This window comes from Giraffa tippelskirchi, chromosome 11 (genome assembly GCF_054371585.1).
Source record: "Giraffa tippelskirchi isolate mGirTip1 chromosome 11, T2T-mGirTip1v1.2.pri, whole genome shotgun sequence".
NCBI lineage: Eukaryota > Metazoa > Chordata > Mammalia > Artiodactyla > Giraffidae > Giraffa > Giraffa tippelskirchi.
The window spans coordinates 123,968,801-123,985,667 of NC_137285.1; the positions used below are offsets into that span (position 1 = coordinate 123,968,801).

The 16,867-nt window shown below is 37.4% G+C and overlaps 1 protein-coding gene across 7 annotated transcripts in view; it reads right to left on the reverse strand.

Annotated features, from left to right (window-relative positions):
* Nucleotides 1-16,867, reverse strand: part of FCHSD2 (FCH and double SH3 domains 2) — a 288,868-nt gene that overhangs the window by 137,335 nt on the left and 134,666 nt on the right. For all 7 annotated transcript variants that reach the window (XM_081539493.1, XM_081539492.1, XM_081539495.1 and 4 more), the window contains one exon: nt 10,882-10,958. In XM_081539493.1, coding sequence (XP_081395619.1) covers nt 10,882-10,958 — 77 coding nt within the window. The remainder of the gene's footprint in view (nt 1-10,881; nt 10,959-16,867) is intronic.

Below are 16,867 nucleotides of genomic sequence, written 5' to 3' on the forward strand. Positions count from 1 at the left end.
ATAAAACTGGGGAAAAAACAGCGAAATTTAATGTCCTCCATGGTCTCACTGCATGACCACTGATGGAATCTAGAATGTAAACTCACCACAGAACTTCATAAGCAGTCCAAAATTGATATTCTCAAGAATGCACTGAGAGAAAAATTCAGTACTCTGCTTTGTAATTATTAATTCATACTTAAAATACATTTTAAAATCATAATGAAAATGAGAAAGAACAATTATAATCTGAAGGAAGGAAGGAAAAATGGACATAAAGGACAAAGGAGGGGAATAGGGAAGAAAGAATTCCTTCATCCACACTTGCCCCTTCTTCCTTTTACCCCTCCATCTAACTGACTGCTGCTCATCCTTCAAATCTCAGCTTAAATGGAACTTCCTCAGGGAAGTCTCCCTGGGGAAGGGAATGGCAACCCACTCCAGTATTCTTGCTGGAAAATTCCATGGACAGAGGAGCCTGGTGGGCTTCAGGTCGTGGGGTCGCAAAGAGTTGGACATGACTAAGTGACTGACACAGGGAAGTCTCATGATCACCACCAAGCCAATGCACAGACTCAATCAAATCCCTCCCTGTTCACATGGTTCACATGGTCTGTTCACATGGTTCTAGCACTTTTCCTTCAATTATAACTATCTTTATGTAATTGTTATTGTTTGTCCGTCTCACTAGAGAAAAAATTTCCTGAAGGCAGGGGTGTATGTTTTTCTCACGATTGTATTCCTATGGCCTAGCACATGGCCTAATAATTAGAAAGGTTATAATAAGTATGTATTGAATGAAAACAATGAATGGATGGATGAATGTATAAATCATAAGGACTGTAAAATAAAAAGAAAAATCCTTTCATTATAGAGTTTAAAAGGAGATCTTTAGAGATTAACAGACAAATAAGTAGCAGGCAAATGTTTTCAACAATGACACACCATGAACTGCCTGAAATTTGGTTACCAGTTAGTGAGAAGATACGGGTTCAAGTTCTAGTTTAACCAATATAACCTTCTGTAGCACATCTCACTACATTTTCATTTCCTCTACTGGCAAATGGAAAAATAATAAAAATACCAGTACCATGCACCTCACAGGGCTATTATAACAATTAAATGCAAATGATGTGAAAATTCTTGCCATACAGATTCTTTTAAATGAACAAATAGTAACATTCACAGAATTGTAGAAGAAATACTACAGAAGTACTTTGTAGAAGTACTTCTTCTTAGCATAATAGTGGTAGTTCCAATGACAGTGGTGTTTTTCATTTCAATTGAAAAAATAATAATGGGTTGTAGAGTGAGTTCCTAAAAATTTCATTTCACTAGGCTTCATTTATAAAATTTTGAAACATAAGGAAAGGTATCAAGCATTTACAGTATTTTACTATTCTGCTCAGTTGAGGAAATAAGACTCAAAATTATAAAAGAAAGCAAGGAAATTTTCTTAAGAATCTATCACATGCCAGCCACTATGTCATATATTTTACATGTACCACATCATTTAATCCTTATGACAACTTTGTAAGTTTGTTTTGCAGAGGAGAAAAAGTAAGCTTTGGAGAGGTTGTGAAATTTTTTATGGCTATTCACCAGGAACGAGTACTCTCATGGTCATAATCTAGACTCTGCCATTATCAATAACTACCCTTCTTCTCTAACACCAATTTAATCATCTAATCTGACCAATGCCTCTTGCTTCTCCTTACTCCCTTTAGGATTCTCACTTCAACAATTACTCAACCCAATCAGAGCCCACAATCCATTTCATGCTGCCTCCTTTCCACTGTCTTTTACTCCCTTCTCATAATCTCCCTTTATGGCTCCCTTTATGCAGCCTAGATTTTCAATATTATCACTCTCTAATGTACACCCTATTACCTCTGCCCCACTCTCTTTGCATCACAATAATTTACAAATTCCAAACTTGGTTAAATCCGAAATTCTGTTTATACCATTACCAATGTCTGTGCAACAGAACACTGTTGGAGAAAATAATCATGCTACCTATTCCCACCTTAAATTGATGTCAAATAAACCTTAGTGTTACCCTTTTCCAAGGGATCGTCCCAAACCAGGAATCAAACTGGGGTCTCCCACATTGCAGGCGGATTCTTTCCCAACTGAGCTATCAGGGAAGCCCATGTTACCCAGCAATCCTACTATATTCCCCTAATTTATTTATTTGCTCACTCTTATAATTATTTCCCACATTTTCCTCTCATCTCATACCTCTAATATGACTACACTTTTCAGCTGATAATGAAGCATGAAGACAGTTTCCACATGCTCCCTCCACATCTACCTTTCTCCCTGCTTTTGCACATATACTGTGTTATCCTTCTTTTTAATCCAAAAATTACTTATGCTCTGAAGGCCAATTTTTCTCATCTGTACATTATATAATCTCTAACTCAAGACTTCCTGTCTGAGGAGGCCTTACAAATAGCTGTGAAAAGAAGAGAAGCAAAAAGCAAAGGAGAAAAGGAAAAATATACCCATTTGAATGCTGAGTTCCAAAGAACAGCAAGGAGAGATAAGAAAATCTTCCTCAATGATCAGTGCAAAGAAATAGAGGAAAACAATAGAATGGGAAAGACTAGAGATCTCTTCAAGAAAATTAGAGATACGAAGGGAATATTTCATGCAAAGATGGGCTCAATAAAGGACAGAAATGGTATGGACCTAACAGAAGCAGAAGATATTAAGAAGAGGTGGCAAGAATACACAGAAGAACTATACAAAAAAGATCTTCACGACCCAGATAATCAGAATGGTGTGATCACTCACCTGGAGGCAGACATCCTGGAATGTGAAGTCAAGTGGGCCTTAGGAAGCATCACTACGAACAAAGCTAGTGGAGGTGATGGAATTCCAGTTGAGCTATTTCAAATCCTGAAAGATGATGCTATGAAAGTGCTGCACTCAGTATGCCAGTAAATTTGGAAAACTCAGCAGTGGCCACAGGACTGGAAAAGGTCAGTTTTCATTCCAATCCCAAAGAAAGGCAATGCCAAAGAATGCTCAAACTACCACACAATTGCACTCATCTCACCTGCTAGTAAAGTAATGCTCAAAATTCTCCAAGCCAGGCTTCAGCAGTACGAGAACCATGAACTTCCAGATGTTCAAGTTGGTTTTAGAAAAGGCAGAGGAACCAGAGATCAAATTGTCAACATTAGCCGGAGCATTGAAAAAGCAAGAGTACCAGAAAAACATCTATTTATATTTTATTGACTATGCCAAAGCCTTTGACTGTGTGGATCACAATAAACTGTGGAAAATTCTTCAAGAGATGGGAATACCAGACCACCTGACCTGCCTCTTGAGAAACCTGTATGCAGGTCAGGAAGCAACAGTTAGAACTGGACATGGAACAACAGACTGGTTCCAAATAGGAAAAGGAGTACATCAAGGCTGTATATTGTCACCCTGCTTATTTAACTTCTATGAAGAGTACATCATGAGAAACACTGGAGGAAGCACAAGCTGGAATCAAGACTGCTGGGAGAAATATCAATCACCTCAGATATGCGGATGACATCACCCTTATGGCAGAAAGTGGAGAAGAACTAAAGAGCATCTTGATGAAAGTGAAAGAGGAGTGAAAAAGTTGGCTTCAAACTCAGCATTCAGAAAACTAAGATCATAGCATCTGGTGCCATCACTTCATGGCAAATAGATGGGGAAACAGTGGAAACAGTGGCTGACTTTATTTTTCTGGGCTCCAAAATCACTGCAGATGGTGACTGCAGCCATGAAATTAAAAGACACTTACTCCTTGGAATAATCCTGGGTGTTCATTGGAAGGTCTGATGTTGAGGCTGAAACTCCAATACTTTGGCCACCTCATGCGAAGGGTTGACTCAATGGAAAAGACCCTAATGCTGGGTAGGATTGGGGGCAGGAGAAGAAGGGGACGACAGAGGATGAGATAGTTGGATGGCATAACCGACTCGATGGACATGGGTTTGGGTAGACTCTGGGAGTTGGTGATGGACAGGGAGGCCTGGCGTGCTGCAATTCATGGGGTCGCAAAGAGTCGGACACGACTGGGCGACTGAACTGAACTGAACTCCTTGGAAGGAAAGTTATGACCAGCCTAGACAGCATATTAAAAAGCAGAGACATCACTTTGTTAACAAAGGTCTGTCTCATCAAAGCTATGGTTTTTCCAGTAGTCATGTATGGATGCGTGAGTTGGACGGTGAAGAAAGCTGAGTATCAAAGAATTGATGCTTTTGAACTGTGGTGTTGGAGAAGACTTTTGAGAGTCCCTTGGACTGCAAGGAGATCCAACCAGTCCATCCTAAAGGAAATCAGTCCTGGGTGTTCATTGGAAGGACTGATGTTGAAGCTGAAACTCCCAATACTTTGGCCACCTGATGCGGAGTGTTGACTCATTGGAAAAGACCCTGATTCTGGGAAAGATTGAGGGCAGGAAGAGAAGGGGACAACAGAGGATGAGATGGTTGGATGGCATACCAACTCAAAGGACATGGGCTTGGGTAGACTCCAGCAGTTGGTGATGAACAGGGAGGCCTGGTGTGCTGTAGTTCAGGGGGTCGCAAAGAGTCGGACACGACTGAGCGACTGAACTGAACTGCCTTTATAAAGCAGAAGCTTTGTCTTATTCACTCTAGTATCCTCAGCACATAGAACAGGGTCTGGCATAGCAGGCACTCACTCAATATATATTTACGGGAGGAAGGAGAGGAGGGAATGATGGAGACCAGATTCAAATCCAGGATCTGTCTGGCTTCCAAACCTCTGCTCTTCTGTTGACATAAGATTGCTCCTGGTCCCAGCAATACTATTAAAGAATTTTTTAAAAGAGTCTTAGACTTCCCTGGTGGGCCAATGGATAAGAATCCAACTGCCAATGCAGGAGATATGGGTTCAATCCCTGGTCCGGGAAGATTCCACATGCTGCAAAGAAACTAAGCCTGCAAGACACAAGGCCATGCACCTAAAGCCTGTGCTCCACAATAAGAGAAGCCACTGCAATGAGAAACCTGAGCACCACAATGAAGAGTAGGTCCTGCATGCTGCAACGAGAGAAAGCCCATATGAATCGATGAAGATCCAGTGAAACCAAAAATAAAATAAAAAGTAAAAAAAAAAAAAAGAGTGTCTTCCTTCACTCTAATAAAAGGGTATCCTAAATTCTTCATGTATATCTTACATAGTTCATGCCTCATATCTCCTATACCATTTTTATCTTTTTTTGTTAAAATGACTCACCTTTTAAATTAAGATATATGTATTTTACAATTCATATTCTACTCTAATTGAAAAATAAAACTTGCCATAATAATTAAGTTATAATTAGTAGAATTCAAAAATATCGATCTAGGATTCCTCACTGGTCCAGTCGTTAAGACTCCATGCTCCCCCTATTACAGAGTGAAGTAAGTCAGAAAGAGAAAGACAAATACTGTATATTAATGCATATACATGGAATTTAGAAAGACAGGACCGATGATCCTACATGCAGGGCAGCAAAGGAGACACAGATGTAAAGAACAGACTTTTGGACTCCGTGGGAGAAGGCGAAGGTGGGATGATTTGAGAGAATAGCACTGAAACATGTACATTATCGTATGTAAAACAGATGACCAGTGCAAGTTCAGTGCATGAAGCAGGGCACCCAAAGCCAGTGCTCTGGGACAATCCAGAGGGATAGGGTGGGGACGGAGGTGGGAGGGGAGTTCAGGATGGGGGGATACATATATACCTGTGGCCAATTCATGTTGATGTATGGCAAAAAACCATCACAATATTGTAAAGGAATTATCCTCCAATTAAAATAAAAAAATTAATGGGAAAAAAAAGATTCCCACACTCCCAAAGCAGGAGGCACGGCTTTGATTTCTATGGGGAACTAAGATTTAGCATACAGCATGATGAGGCAAAAAAAAAAAAAAAAAAACTGATCCATACACCACCTAAAATCATGCTGTAAACTATTTCTCATATAACTAATACACTGGAACACAGATCAAACCTTATCAGGCAAAATTTTTATTAGGAAACAAACCAACAGATTTATTTGACTGCGGCAGTGGTCACACAAATCTACATATGTGATAAAACACCACAGAATTTAATATGCATACACCTACATATACACAAATGAGTGCACGTAAAACTGGTGAATTCTGAATTAGATGGGTGGATTGTATCAATATTGATTTCTTAATTGTGATGCTGTATTACAGTTATGCAAGATAATACCACTGGGGAAACTGAGTGAAAACTGTAAGAGCGTTCTTTGTCTTATTTCTTAAAACTGCACATGAAACCATTATTACTTTTTCTAAGTAAAAACAAAAGTTTAACAAACAAAATCACAGATCTTTCTTGACTTGGAAAACAACATCACACATCAAGAAGACTCTAGAAAATGCTGGCAAGTTAAATTCATAATTTAAGATTAACTTATACAGTGACTGATACAAGGAGAAAGTATGGTGCTTAATAAATAAGTGTCCACATATTGTTGGTCTTGGTAGTAGACAGGGAGACTACCCTCATCCTAGGTAACAGAAGTAAAGGCAGGGAATGACTGATATTCAGTCCAGTTGAGGTGTGATAAGAACTGCAATACAGCTTCGGCTTAAAGCTCCCAAGAGCTGGGGAACCAAGCATGAAAGAAAGAGAAATGGCCAGAAAGGAGGAAAGAAAGGTAATTTGGGGTCAAGACTCTTTGTGGCTTTGGATATCATAATTTTTAAAAAATTTCATACTATTAGAAGGGAGAAACAACAGAAGCTTTTCAAGTAAAGGGTGACAGTAGGCCTGTTTTACAAAGAAATATATATGGTTGGTGGTACTGTGGCAAATGAAACTGTAAAAGCAGAGAAGCAGCTACTTACTTAACATTCCTAAGAGAAAATGAGGTCTGTTCCCAAGCTGCAGAGTTCACAAAAACACAGATTACTAGTTTATAGGCAATATTTAAAGACAGGAAAATAGATAAGATTACTCAAAATAGTCACTAGAGAGCTGAGGGAACTCCAAGGAATATTTACATAGAAAAGACTGCCTATGGTCTGAATGTCTGTGTTCCCCCAGAATTCATATGTGGAAATCCTATTCCTCAAAGGTGATAATGGTATTAGGTGAGGCTTTCCAGAGTTGAAGGCAGAATGCTGCTGCTACTGCTAAGTCGCTTTAGTCGTGTCTGACTCTGTGCGATCCCATAGACGGCAGCCCACCAGGCTCCCCCATCCCTGGGATTCTCCAGGCAAGAACACTGGAGTGGGCTGCCATTTCCTTCTCCAATGCATGAAAGTGCAAAGTGAAAGTGAAGTTGCTCAGTCGTGTCCGACTCTTAGCGACCCCATGGACTGTAGCCTACCAGGCTCCTCCATCCATGGGATTTTCCAGGCAAGAGTACTGGAGTGGGGTGCCATTGCCTTCTCCGGAAGGCAGAATAGTGCCCTATAAAAAAGACCGCACAGTGCTCCCAAACCCCTTCTCCCAGTAAAGTGAAAGTGAAACTGAAAGTCTCTCAGTCGTGTCCAACTCTTTGCAACCCCATGGACTGTAGCCCACCAGGCTATTCTGTCCATGGAATTCTCCAGGCCAGAATACCGGAATGGGTAGCCATTCCCTTCTCCAGGGAATCTTGTTTTTGCTGACTGTATAGAGCTTCTCCATCTTCGGCTGCAAAGAATATAATCAATCTGATTTTGGTGTTGACCATCTGGTTATGTCCATGTGTAGAGTCTTCTCTTGTGTTGTTGGAAGAGGGTGTTTGCTATGACCAGTGCATTCTCTTGGCAAAACTCTATTAGCCTTTGCCCTGCTTCATTCTGTACTCCAAGGCCAAATTTGCCTGTTACGCCAGGTGTTCCCTGACTTCCTACTTTTGCATTCCAGTCCCCTTTAATGAAAAGGACATCTTTTTTGGTACTAGTTCTAGAAGATTTTGTATGTCTTCATAGAACCTTTCAACTTCAGCTTCTTCAGCATTACTGGTCGGAGCATAGACTTGGGATTACTATGATATTGAATGGTTTGCCTGGAAACAAACAGGGATCATTCTGTCGTTTTTGAGATTGCATCCAAGTACTGCATTTTGGACTCTTTTGTTGACTATGATGGCTACTCCATTTCTTCTAAGGGATTCCTGCACACAGTAGTAGATAGAGTGGTCATCTGAGCTAAATTCATCCATTCCAGTCCATTTTAGTTCGCTGATTCCTAAAATGTCGACCTTCACTCTTGCCATCTCCTATTTGACCACTTCCAATTTGCCTTGATTCATGGACCTAACATTCCAGGTTCCTATGCAATATTGCTCTTTCAGCATCAGATGTTACTTCTGCTACCAGTCATATCCACAAATGGGTGTTGTTTTTGCTTTGGCTCCGTCTCTTCATTCTTTCTGGAGTTATTTCTCCACTGATCTCCAGTAGCATATTGGGCACCTACTGACCTGGGGAGTTCATCTTTCAGTGTCCTATCTTTTTGCCTTTTTATAGTATTAATGAGGTTCTCAAGGCAAGAATACTGAAGTGGTTTGCCATTCCCTTCTCCAGTGGCTTACCATAATTTTGAAAGTTAGGTTGCATAAGCTAGCCTGGGGGCATAACCTTATCCTTATTTCTTTGGTAGCCCACATCCTGAATTTCAAACAAACTTGGAATATAACCTATCTATAAGTTGGAGTCCTTCTCTACTGTTCAGCAAGCAACCTCTTCCTAGGTCAGGCTTTCCTTACATCAGCAACACTGTTAAGGTTTCTTGTGTATCCTTCAGTTTTCTAGCTCTGTTAAGAAACTATCTTATGACCCAGTAACTTGATAAATATTCAGATTCCAAACCACACATTTCAATACTGAGTTCTTAATTACCCTGGATTCTCTGCTATTGCTTCATGAGTAACAATTAGTCTTAACTTCAGCCAGACTGCAAACTCTGAAACCCTGTCTTTGACATAGGTTCCCTTGACACTAAGGATAGTCTTTAGTACAAAAGCTAATAAATACTTCCAAATTAACTGCAAAAAAAAGACATCCAAGTCTAAACAAAATTATAAATATCTTAAAGATATCTGTATGGATTGGGAGAAAATATTTGCAAATGATGTGACTTACAAGGGATTATGTATGGATGTGAGAGTTGGACGGTGAAGAAAGCTGAGCGTTGCAGAATTGATGCTTTTGAACTATGGTGTTGGAGAAGACTCTTGAGAGTCCCTTGGACTGCAAGGAGATCCAATCAATCCATCCTAAAGGAGATCAATCCTGGGCGTTCATTGGAAGGACTGATGTTGAAGCTGAAACTCCAATACTTTGGCCACCTCATGCGAAGAGCTGACTCATTGGAAAAGACCCTAATGCTGGGTAGGATTGGGGGCGGGAGGAGAAGGGGACAACAGAGGATGAGATAGTTGGATGACATCACTGACTCGATGGACATGGGTTTGGGTAGACTTCGGGAGTTGGTGATGGACAGAGAGGCCTGGCGTGCTGCAATTCATGGGGTCGCAAAGAGTCGGACACGACTGAGCAACTGAACTGAACTAAACAAGAGATTAGTCTCCAAAATTTACAAAGAGCTCAAGAGGCTTAACAGCATTAAAGCAAACAATCCTATCAACAAATGGGCAGAAGATCTAAGTAGACATTTCTCCGAAGGAAACATACAGATAGCCAAGAGGCACATGAAAAGAAATTCAACATTTCTAATTATTAGAGAAATGAAAATCAAAACTACAATGAGATATCACCTTATACCAGTCAGAATGATGGATACATGCACCCCAATGTTCAATGCAGCACTCTTTACATTAGTCAAGACATGGAATTAACCTGAATATCTATCGATAGAATAATGGATAAAGAAGATGTGGTACATATATACAATGGAATATGACTCAGTCATTAAAACGAATGAAATAATGCCATTTGCAGCAACACAAATGGACCTAGAGATTGTCATGCTGAGTGAAGTAAGTCAGACAGAGAAGAAAAATATCATATGATATCTGTTATATGTGGAATCAAAAAAGAAATGATACAAATGAACTTACTTAAAAACAGAGACTCACAGACTTAGAGAACAAACCAGTTTCTGGGGGGAAGGGATAGTTAGGGAGTGTGGGATGAACATGTACACACTGCTGTATTTATAATGGATAACCCACAAGGACCCACTGTATAGCACATGAAACTCTACTCCATGTTATGTGGCAACCTGGATGAGAGGAGAGTTTGGGGGAGAATGGATACGTGTATGTGTATGGCTGAGTTCCTTCACTGTTCACCTGAAACTGTCACAATATTGTTAATCAGCTATAAGACATCTGTATGAAGACACAATTTATATTCCATTGTCATCTACCTTCTTTAAAATTTGTATATGGATGTTGACTAGTCAATTTCTGGATACCCTGGGTATGCATAAAGTATACACACACACACACACACACACACACACACACACAAACTCTTTTTCCCTAGGCTCACAGAATTCTATCGTTTCAAATGTAGAATTTGTTTCAGAAGTAAAGAATCAAGATCATGATAGAACATTATTATCCTGTTTTATTATTGCTATAATAATGTGTTTCATCTATAGGTCACTGAGGAAACAAGTTGTGTTCCATTGTCATCTATCTACTTTAAATTCTTTATGAGAGTATCCATCAATTAAACAGAATGTAATCTAGACTTAAGACATGAAAATGATCTACTGCATATAGATTATATGTTACAGAACATTAACACCATTTAATAATTTTGACATTATGTCTAAAAACACAGCAAAGGAAGGGAAGAAATTTTTTAAAAAACTGGAGTCTTTATATTATATATATGTGACATGGCTCTGTGTGAAACAAGTTTTAAAGAAAATGGGCAGGAATACTGATTAAGTTACCTGTAATCATTCCGATCATCAGCTTTTATTCCAGGCCAATCTCTCTTCAGATACTGACTAGCCAACTTCTGGATACCCTGTTAGAAAATACAAATGTAATATAAATTAAATTATAAAATAAATATTGTGCTATAAAGGAAGCTCTTTTCCTTAAAATACACTTAGCAAATCCCATCTTTCTATATGTAAATTTAATTCAGAAGTAAAGAACCAATGATAAATGGCAGAACACTATAACTGGTTTCATTATTTTCAAAGTCTTCTTTTGTCCTCATTTTTAGGAAAAAGGTAAGTATAAACATGAGAAAATGGAAACTTAGCTGAAATGCTTTTCACTTCACCAAACTATGTGAACAGTCATAAAAACAAACTACCTCTGGTATATCACAGGGAACACAGATGTCCACCTCCAGAGCTCTGATGACTCAGTTTGACATCTCAATTTCCCATCATTCCTCTGTTGCAGCATTTACTGCATTTCTGAATCCAAGGAGCCAAACTCATATACCAGAAAATAGTACAACACATTCAATTTGGAGCAGACAGATAAATACTGGCTTGAAAAATTAATGCACAAACTCTGGTACTATTCCATACAAGTAATTTTCAAGACAAGACTTCAAGGTTTTATTTTTTCTTCTTCTTTTTAAATAACACCATGGCAGAAATCACTTAAATTGAAAAAATTAGTTTCACAAAGAAATACCCAATTATTGTTATCCATACAAACATGAACCTAGATAAAACAGTATTTATTCATAACAGGTACAGTGGGTATCAGATTTTGAATAGAGAAGACAATTTCATTGGCAAGAGAGGTTAAATTACTCACTCTGAGTACAGAACATACTACTTTTAGAAGGAAACATATGTGGTCCCCTAATATTGTAACAGGGCCCAACATAATGGATCAGAAATTGTTAAGTTTGGGGTATTCATATCCATACATGCAACTTTAAAAAGAACAAATAAAGTGCTGAGATGAAGAACAATCACATTAACTGGCTGCCTACTTTAAGCACAAATTGCCCAAGTAAAATCGATGATGCACTCTATACATGGTGCTTTTCTACTAAGGTCTGATGCCAAATCAATTTGGCTTAATTAAATCCACTGTTGAATGCTTGTTTACTATTTTTTTAATGAGGCCAAACAAGAATAATAGAGAAGCTCCTTTGAATCTCAATTCCTTTTGAACTTGGCAATAGTTTGGTTTCAGTGTTTTCAGGTCCTATGTATTCTGAAAACAAACAAACAACTGCATATCCACAACACTCTCACTTACATGCCTTATACTTTAGGGAATACAATTATTAAAACTTCTCTGAATCTGGACAGAATTTTTTTTATCTCCTGTACCTTTTTCAAAGCATTATTTGTATGAAATATTCTCCCATCACTCCCATTCCTACTGGCTGAATTCTCTCTGTTCCTTCTTTAAACTGATTTTTAAATTTCCTAACACAAAATATTCAAATGTATATAAAGAAAAATGTAAAAAGTTTCATTGCCTGTTTGGTTTCATTTTATTAAAAGAGAACAGCTTATCATTCTTTCTGCATTTGTTAGCTTGAATTCTTTTTTAAAGAACTATCCCTCATGGACTATTTGGGTATCCTAAGGTACAATTCTTAGAGAAAAGGCAAGATAAATATTTGACTGCCTAGTCTTGGTCCAAAAGTGAAGAATGAATTTTTAAAGTAACATTATGAACTCACATGTTTTGAATAATGGGTGTGTTTCAATCTACTGCAGTCATTATTCTCTCGATGCTCCAAATGCTACATCGGTGGTCAGTGGGAGTTCCTCCAAGTTGGCGCCCACATTATGACTCCAAGAGATTTAAATAATTTTGTTTTCTTTTACAGTTCCTATTCCAGATCTTCAGTAAGCTACTTTTCCAAGGAATTCTGATTCCTCGCACAGAGAAACCATATTCAGAGATCACAATTCTAGGTACTTCCTTATCCTTTTGGTCGTACTTCGTATCTTCCTCTAAGAGGGCTTTTCTAATCACACTGTATACAAAGTAGCTCACCCTTCACTCAGCTGCGCTCACACTACCCTACGGTATTCATAATCCTTATACATTGCTCACTGTTACCGTCTGGTTTCAATATGTTTTGTCTATTTGCTGACTATAAGCTCCTTCAGGTATCAATCTTGTCATTTTTTTTTTAATCACTCTGTCTCCATAGCAAAGAGCCTAGTATTCAGTTGATACCAATAATGTTCCCTGACTGCATAAATAAATGCCACCTACATCATTTCATTCCTAATGTATAATACTCAAACTCCTTCTGTGTTTTTGCCATTTGGAGTTAGAAACATTTACACCTAAATTTCTCTGGGTCCTTAATCTTCATACACTCAAAGGAAAAAAACATATACCAGATTTCTAACATGACCAGATGGTTTTAATATGATAAATAAGCTCCTTAGTAAAATTACAGTCAAATTTGACCATCTTATCAAAAGGGAACACACATGTAGATACCCAAGCTATGAAAAAAGAACATATTTTATGAAGATTTAAGTAAATTAAGATCCCTGAATTCAAAGAAATCATAATATGTAGACAGAGTAAGAAGCATTCAACATAAAATGGGAGTCAACAGATGGGTTATGGCCTTATAAGTGGCAGTAAGTGATACAAGTACCCAGGAGGAAAAAATTATTTGATATTTTCCTAACAAATTAATTTAAATAACAGGATAGTGATTTTTTTCAGTTTAATCACTGCTAAAGTGGCCACAGAACACTTCATACAGAACATGGGATGTGACAGTAGCCTCAGATTATGAGGACTAAGAGGGCAGAATGGCAGCACTGTAAAGATATATAAAACAAATGAACTCATTAACAAACCTCTCAACACACTTCTTTCTCATAATTCCATTAGGCCCTGTTACAATACAGAGAAATTCTTGGACACTTAGAATACACAAATTCTACTTGAAGTCTCAAAACTAGTTAAGTTTGAATTAGAATCCCTAGTTATCATTCTAAATCTTCACCCTCAAAATCATTTTGAAGTAGATTTTATATAATTCTTTAAAATTTTTTTGAAATTATTTCAACTTGTTATCTTTTTTGTGCATTATGAGTTACAAAAGCAATTTCTAGAGCTCTAAACTACAATGTTGAACTGTATTAAACTGAATGGAGCCCTTCAGAGATGAGATGAGGGATTCATGAAATAGACAAACAGCAAGAGCTTTAGATGAAAGACTTTATTCAAGTTAGTTCACAGAAACAGGAATCATGACTCCTGTGTGTTCCATGCAGCTGTTCAAGATCTAATCTACATGGACGCTCAAGAAACACTCCATGGCCCTGATAGGAAAGGTCATAAATAACATTGCATGCTTCTGAAAGCATTCTATACTTAACTGGTCTACCTTTTACATCGTGCTTAAGGCTATATCTTATGTATAAAAGGTTTCTTTGTACAGAAAACAAAATTTATCATGAGTAAATGGCTAAGGAAGATAAACCTGTGGCTGGCAATTTTTTTAAAAGTGTTAGTTTTTTTTTTTTAATCTCTTCCTTAGCCCACAATATTACTATCTAAAACTGGTGCATTAGACATAGAATATTTATTTATATTTACATGAGTATCATTAAAATATAATGCTGATTTGATTTCTAATACAGTTTACTCTGGAGCAGCGGTTTCCATAAAAATGTACTATCAATTACTCTTTGGAACACCCAATAACATCCCATTTCAACTTTTTAAAAAGCTATCAGTGTCTGATGTAAGCCTTGCTTTGTTTCACCTCTCAATAACACTAGTTATATTGCTCTAACAAGTGAAGCAACACAAAGAAAGTCACTGTTCAATAGACACTAGGAAATGGACTGATGGCTTAACCTTTTGTCCATTTACCACAAAAAGCTGAGCAGAAGTATGCTCTATGGCTCTCCCACAGATTATTCTGTATCCATTTCTCCCCCCTCCAACATACAGAGAAAATAATGTCTAAATTTTATAAGAATATGACATCAGATGGCACTTCAAAATTATAGGAAGCTAAGTTACTTAATATACTATATATAGTTTTTGTCATGAAATTCCCAATATTGTGTAAATGGTTTTTAAAAATGAAAGTCCACTGAATAAGTTGGATACTTCTCAAACTGATGTAAATTATACAATGCCTTTACTATTCTAAAATTATCTTAATAGTAATAGAGAACTTAACATCCTCTCCTTAAGGAAAGTTTTGAAATATTTTTCATTGTTTTGTACAGCATATAATTGAAGTTAAGGTAAAAAAAAATACATTATTTTAAATTACATAATAAATTGCCATTACATACTTTTCTATTCATTCTGTGAAAAAATGTGGTATTAATCTCATGTTACATATTAAACACATATTTACATATTTTAAGACTCTTCCTTTTATCAAAAATAAAGATTAATTATGTTTAAATGTAATTCTGTAAGAAAAAAGGTAATTATGTAACTTCTAATGACAAATTAGGGGGCAGCAGAGGATGAGATAGTTAGATAGCATCACCAACTCAATGGACATGAATCTGAGCAAACTCCAGCAGATAGTGAAGGACAGGAAACCCTGCCATGCTGCAATCCATGGAGTCACAGAGAGTCAGACACAACTCAGCAAATGAACAACAACGACGACATATTAAATGACCTATTTGATTTTAGAACCAAACAGAATAAAAAAGAGAAAGAATTTAACACTCACTCATGATAAAAAAAAAAAACCTCTCAAAAACTAGCAACAGAAGGAAACTTCCTTAACCTAATAAAAGGCATATATAAAAAGCTTACAGTTAACATACTTCTAGAAGAAAATTAATGCTTTCCCTGTGAGACTGAGAATAAGGCAAAGATGCGCTCTCTCACCAGTCCTTTACAACACTGTATGTGGAGTCCCTGGTGGCTCAACCCATAAAGAAACTGCCTGCAATGCAGGAGACCCAAGTTCAATCCATGGGCTGGGAAGATCTCCTGGAGAAGGGAATGGCAACCCACTCCAGTATTCTTGCCTGAAGAATCCCATGGACAGAGGAGCCTGGTGGGCTACAGTCCATGGGGTCACAAACAGTCAGACACGACTGAGGGCCTAACACTTTCACTTTCATGTGTAGTCCCACCTAGTATAAAAAGGCAAGAAAAGGAAGTTAAAAGAGATACAGAATGGACAGGAAAAAATAAAACTACCTTTATTCCAAGATGACATGATTGTCTATGTAGAAAACACCAAATAATCTACAAAAAAGCCTCCTGGAACTAATGACTAAGTTTAGCAAGGTGGCAAGATACAAGGACAACATACAAAACTCAATTGTTCTCCTACACACCTGTAATGAACAATCAGAATTTGAAACTTAAAAAAAAAAAATAGGATAGCATTGTGGGCAAAATGAAACAGTCAGGTATAAATCTAACAAAATATGTGTAAGAACTGTAGAGGGAAAAGTCCAAAACACTGATGAAAAAAATTAGAAAATCCCACGTTAATGGATTAGAAGAGTTCACATTATTAAGATGTCAATTATTCTGAATTTCATTTATTCATTCACGCCAATCCAAATAAAAATTCCAGAAAGCTAAATATCAAAAGACTGATTTTAAAATGTATATGGAAAGGTAAAGGTACCAGAAATAGCCAAACAATTCTGAAAAATAAGAACAAAGTCAGAGGACTCACATTATGAGTTCAAAGCTAATTACACCACTCTACTATAATGTTACTGTGTGGTATTGGCAAAAGAAAGGACACATAGATCAATGGAATAGAAAAGAGCCCAGAAATAGATCCATACAAACATAGTAAACTCATTTTTCACAAAGCACAAAGACAATTAGATGAAGAAAGGATAGTCTGTATGAATAAATAGTTGGAACAACTGGATAATCAAATGCCAAAAAATGAACATAAACACATATCTCATAACTTACACAAAAGTTAACTCAAAATAGTTCATAAACCTAAATGTAAAGCAC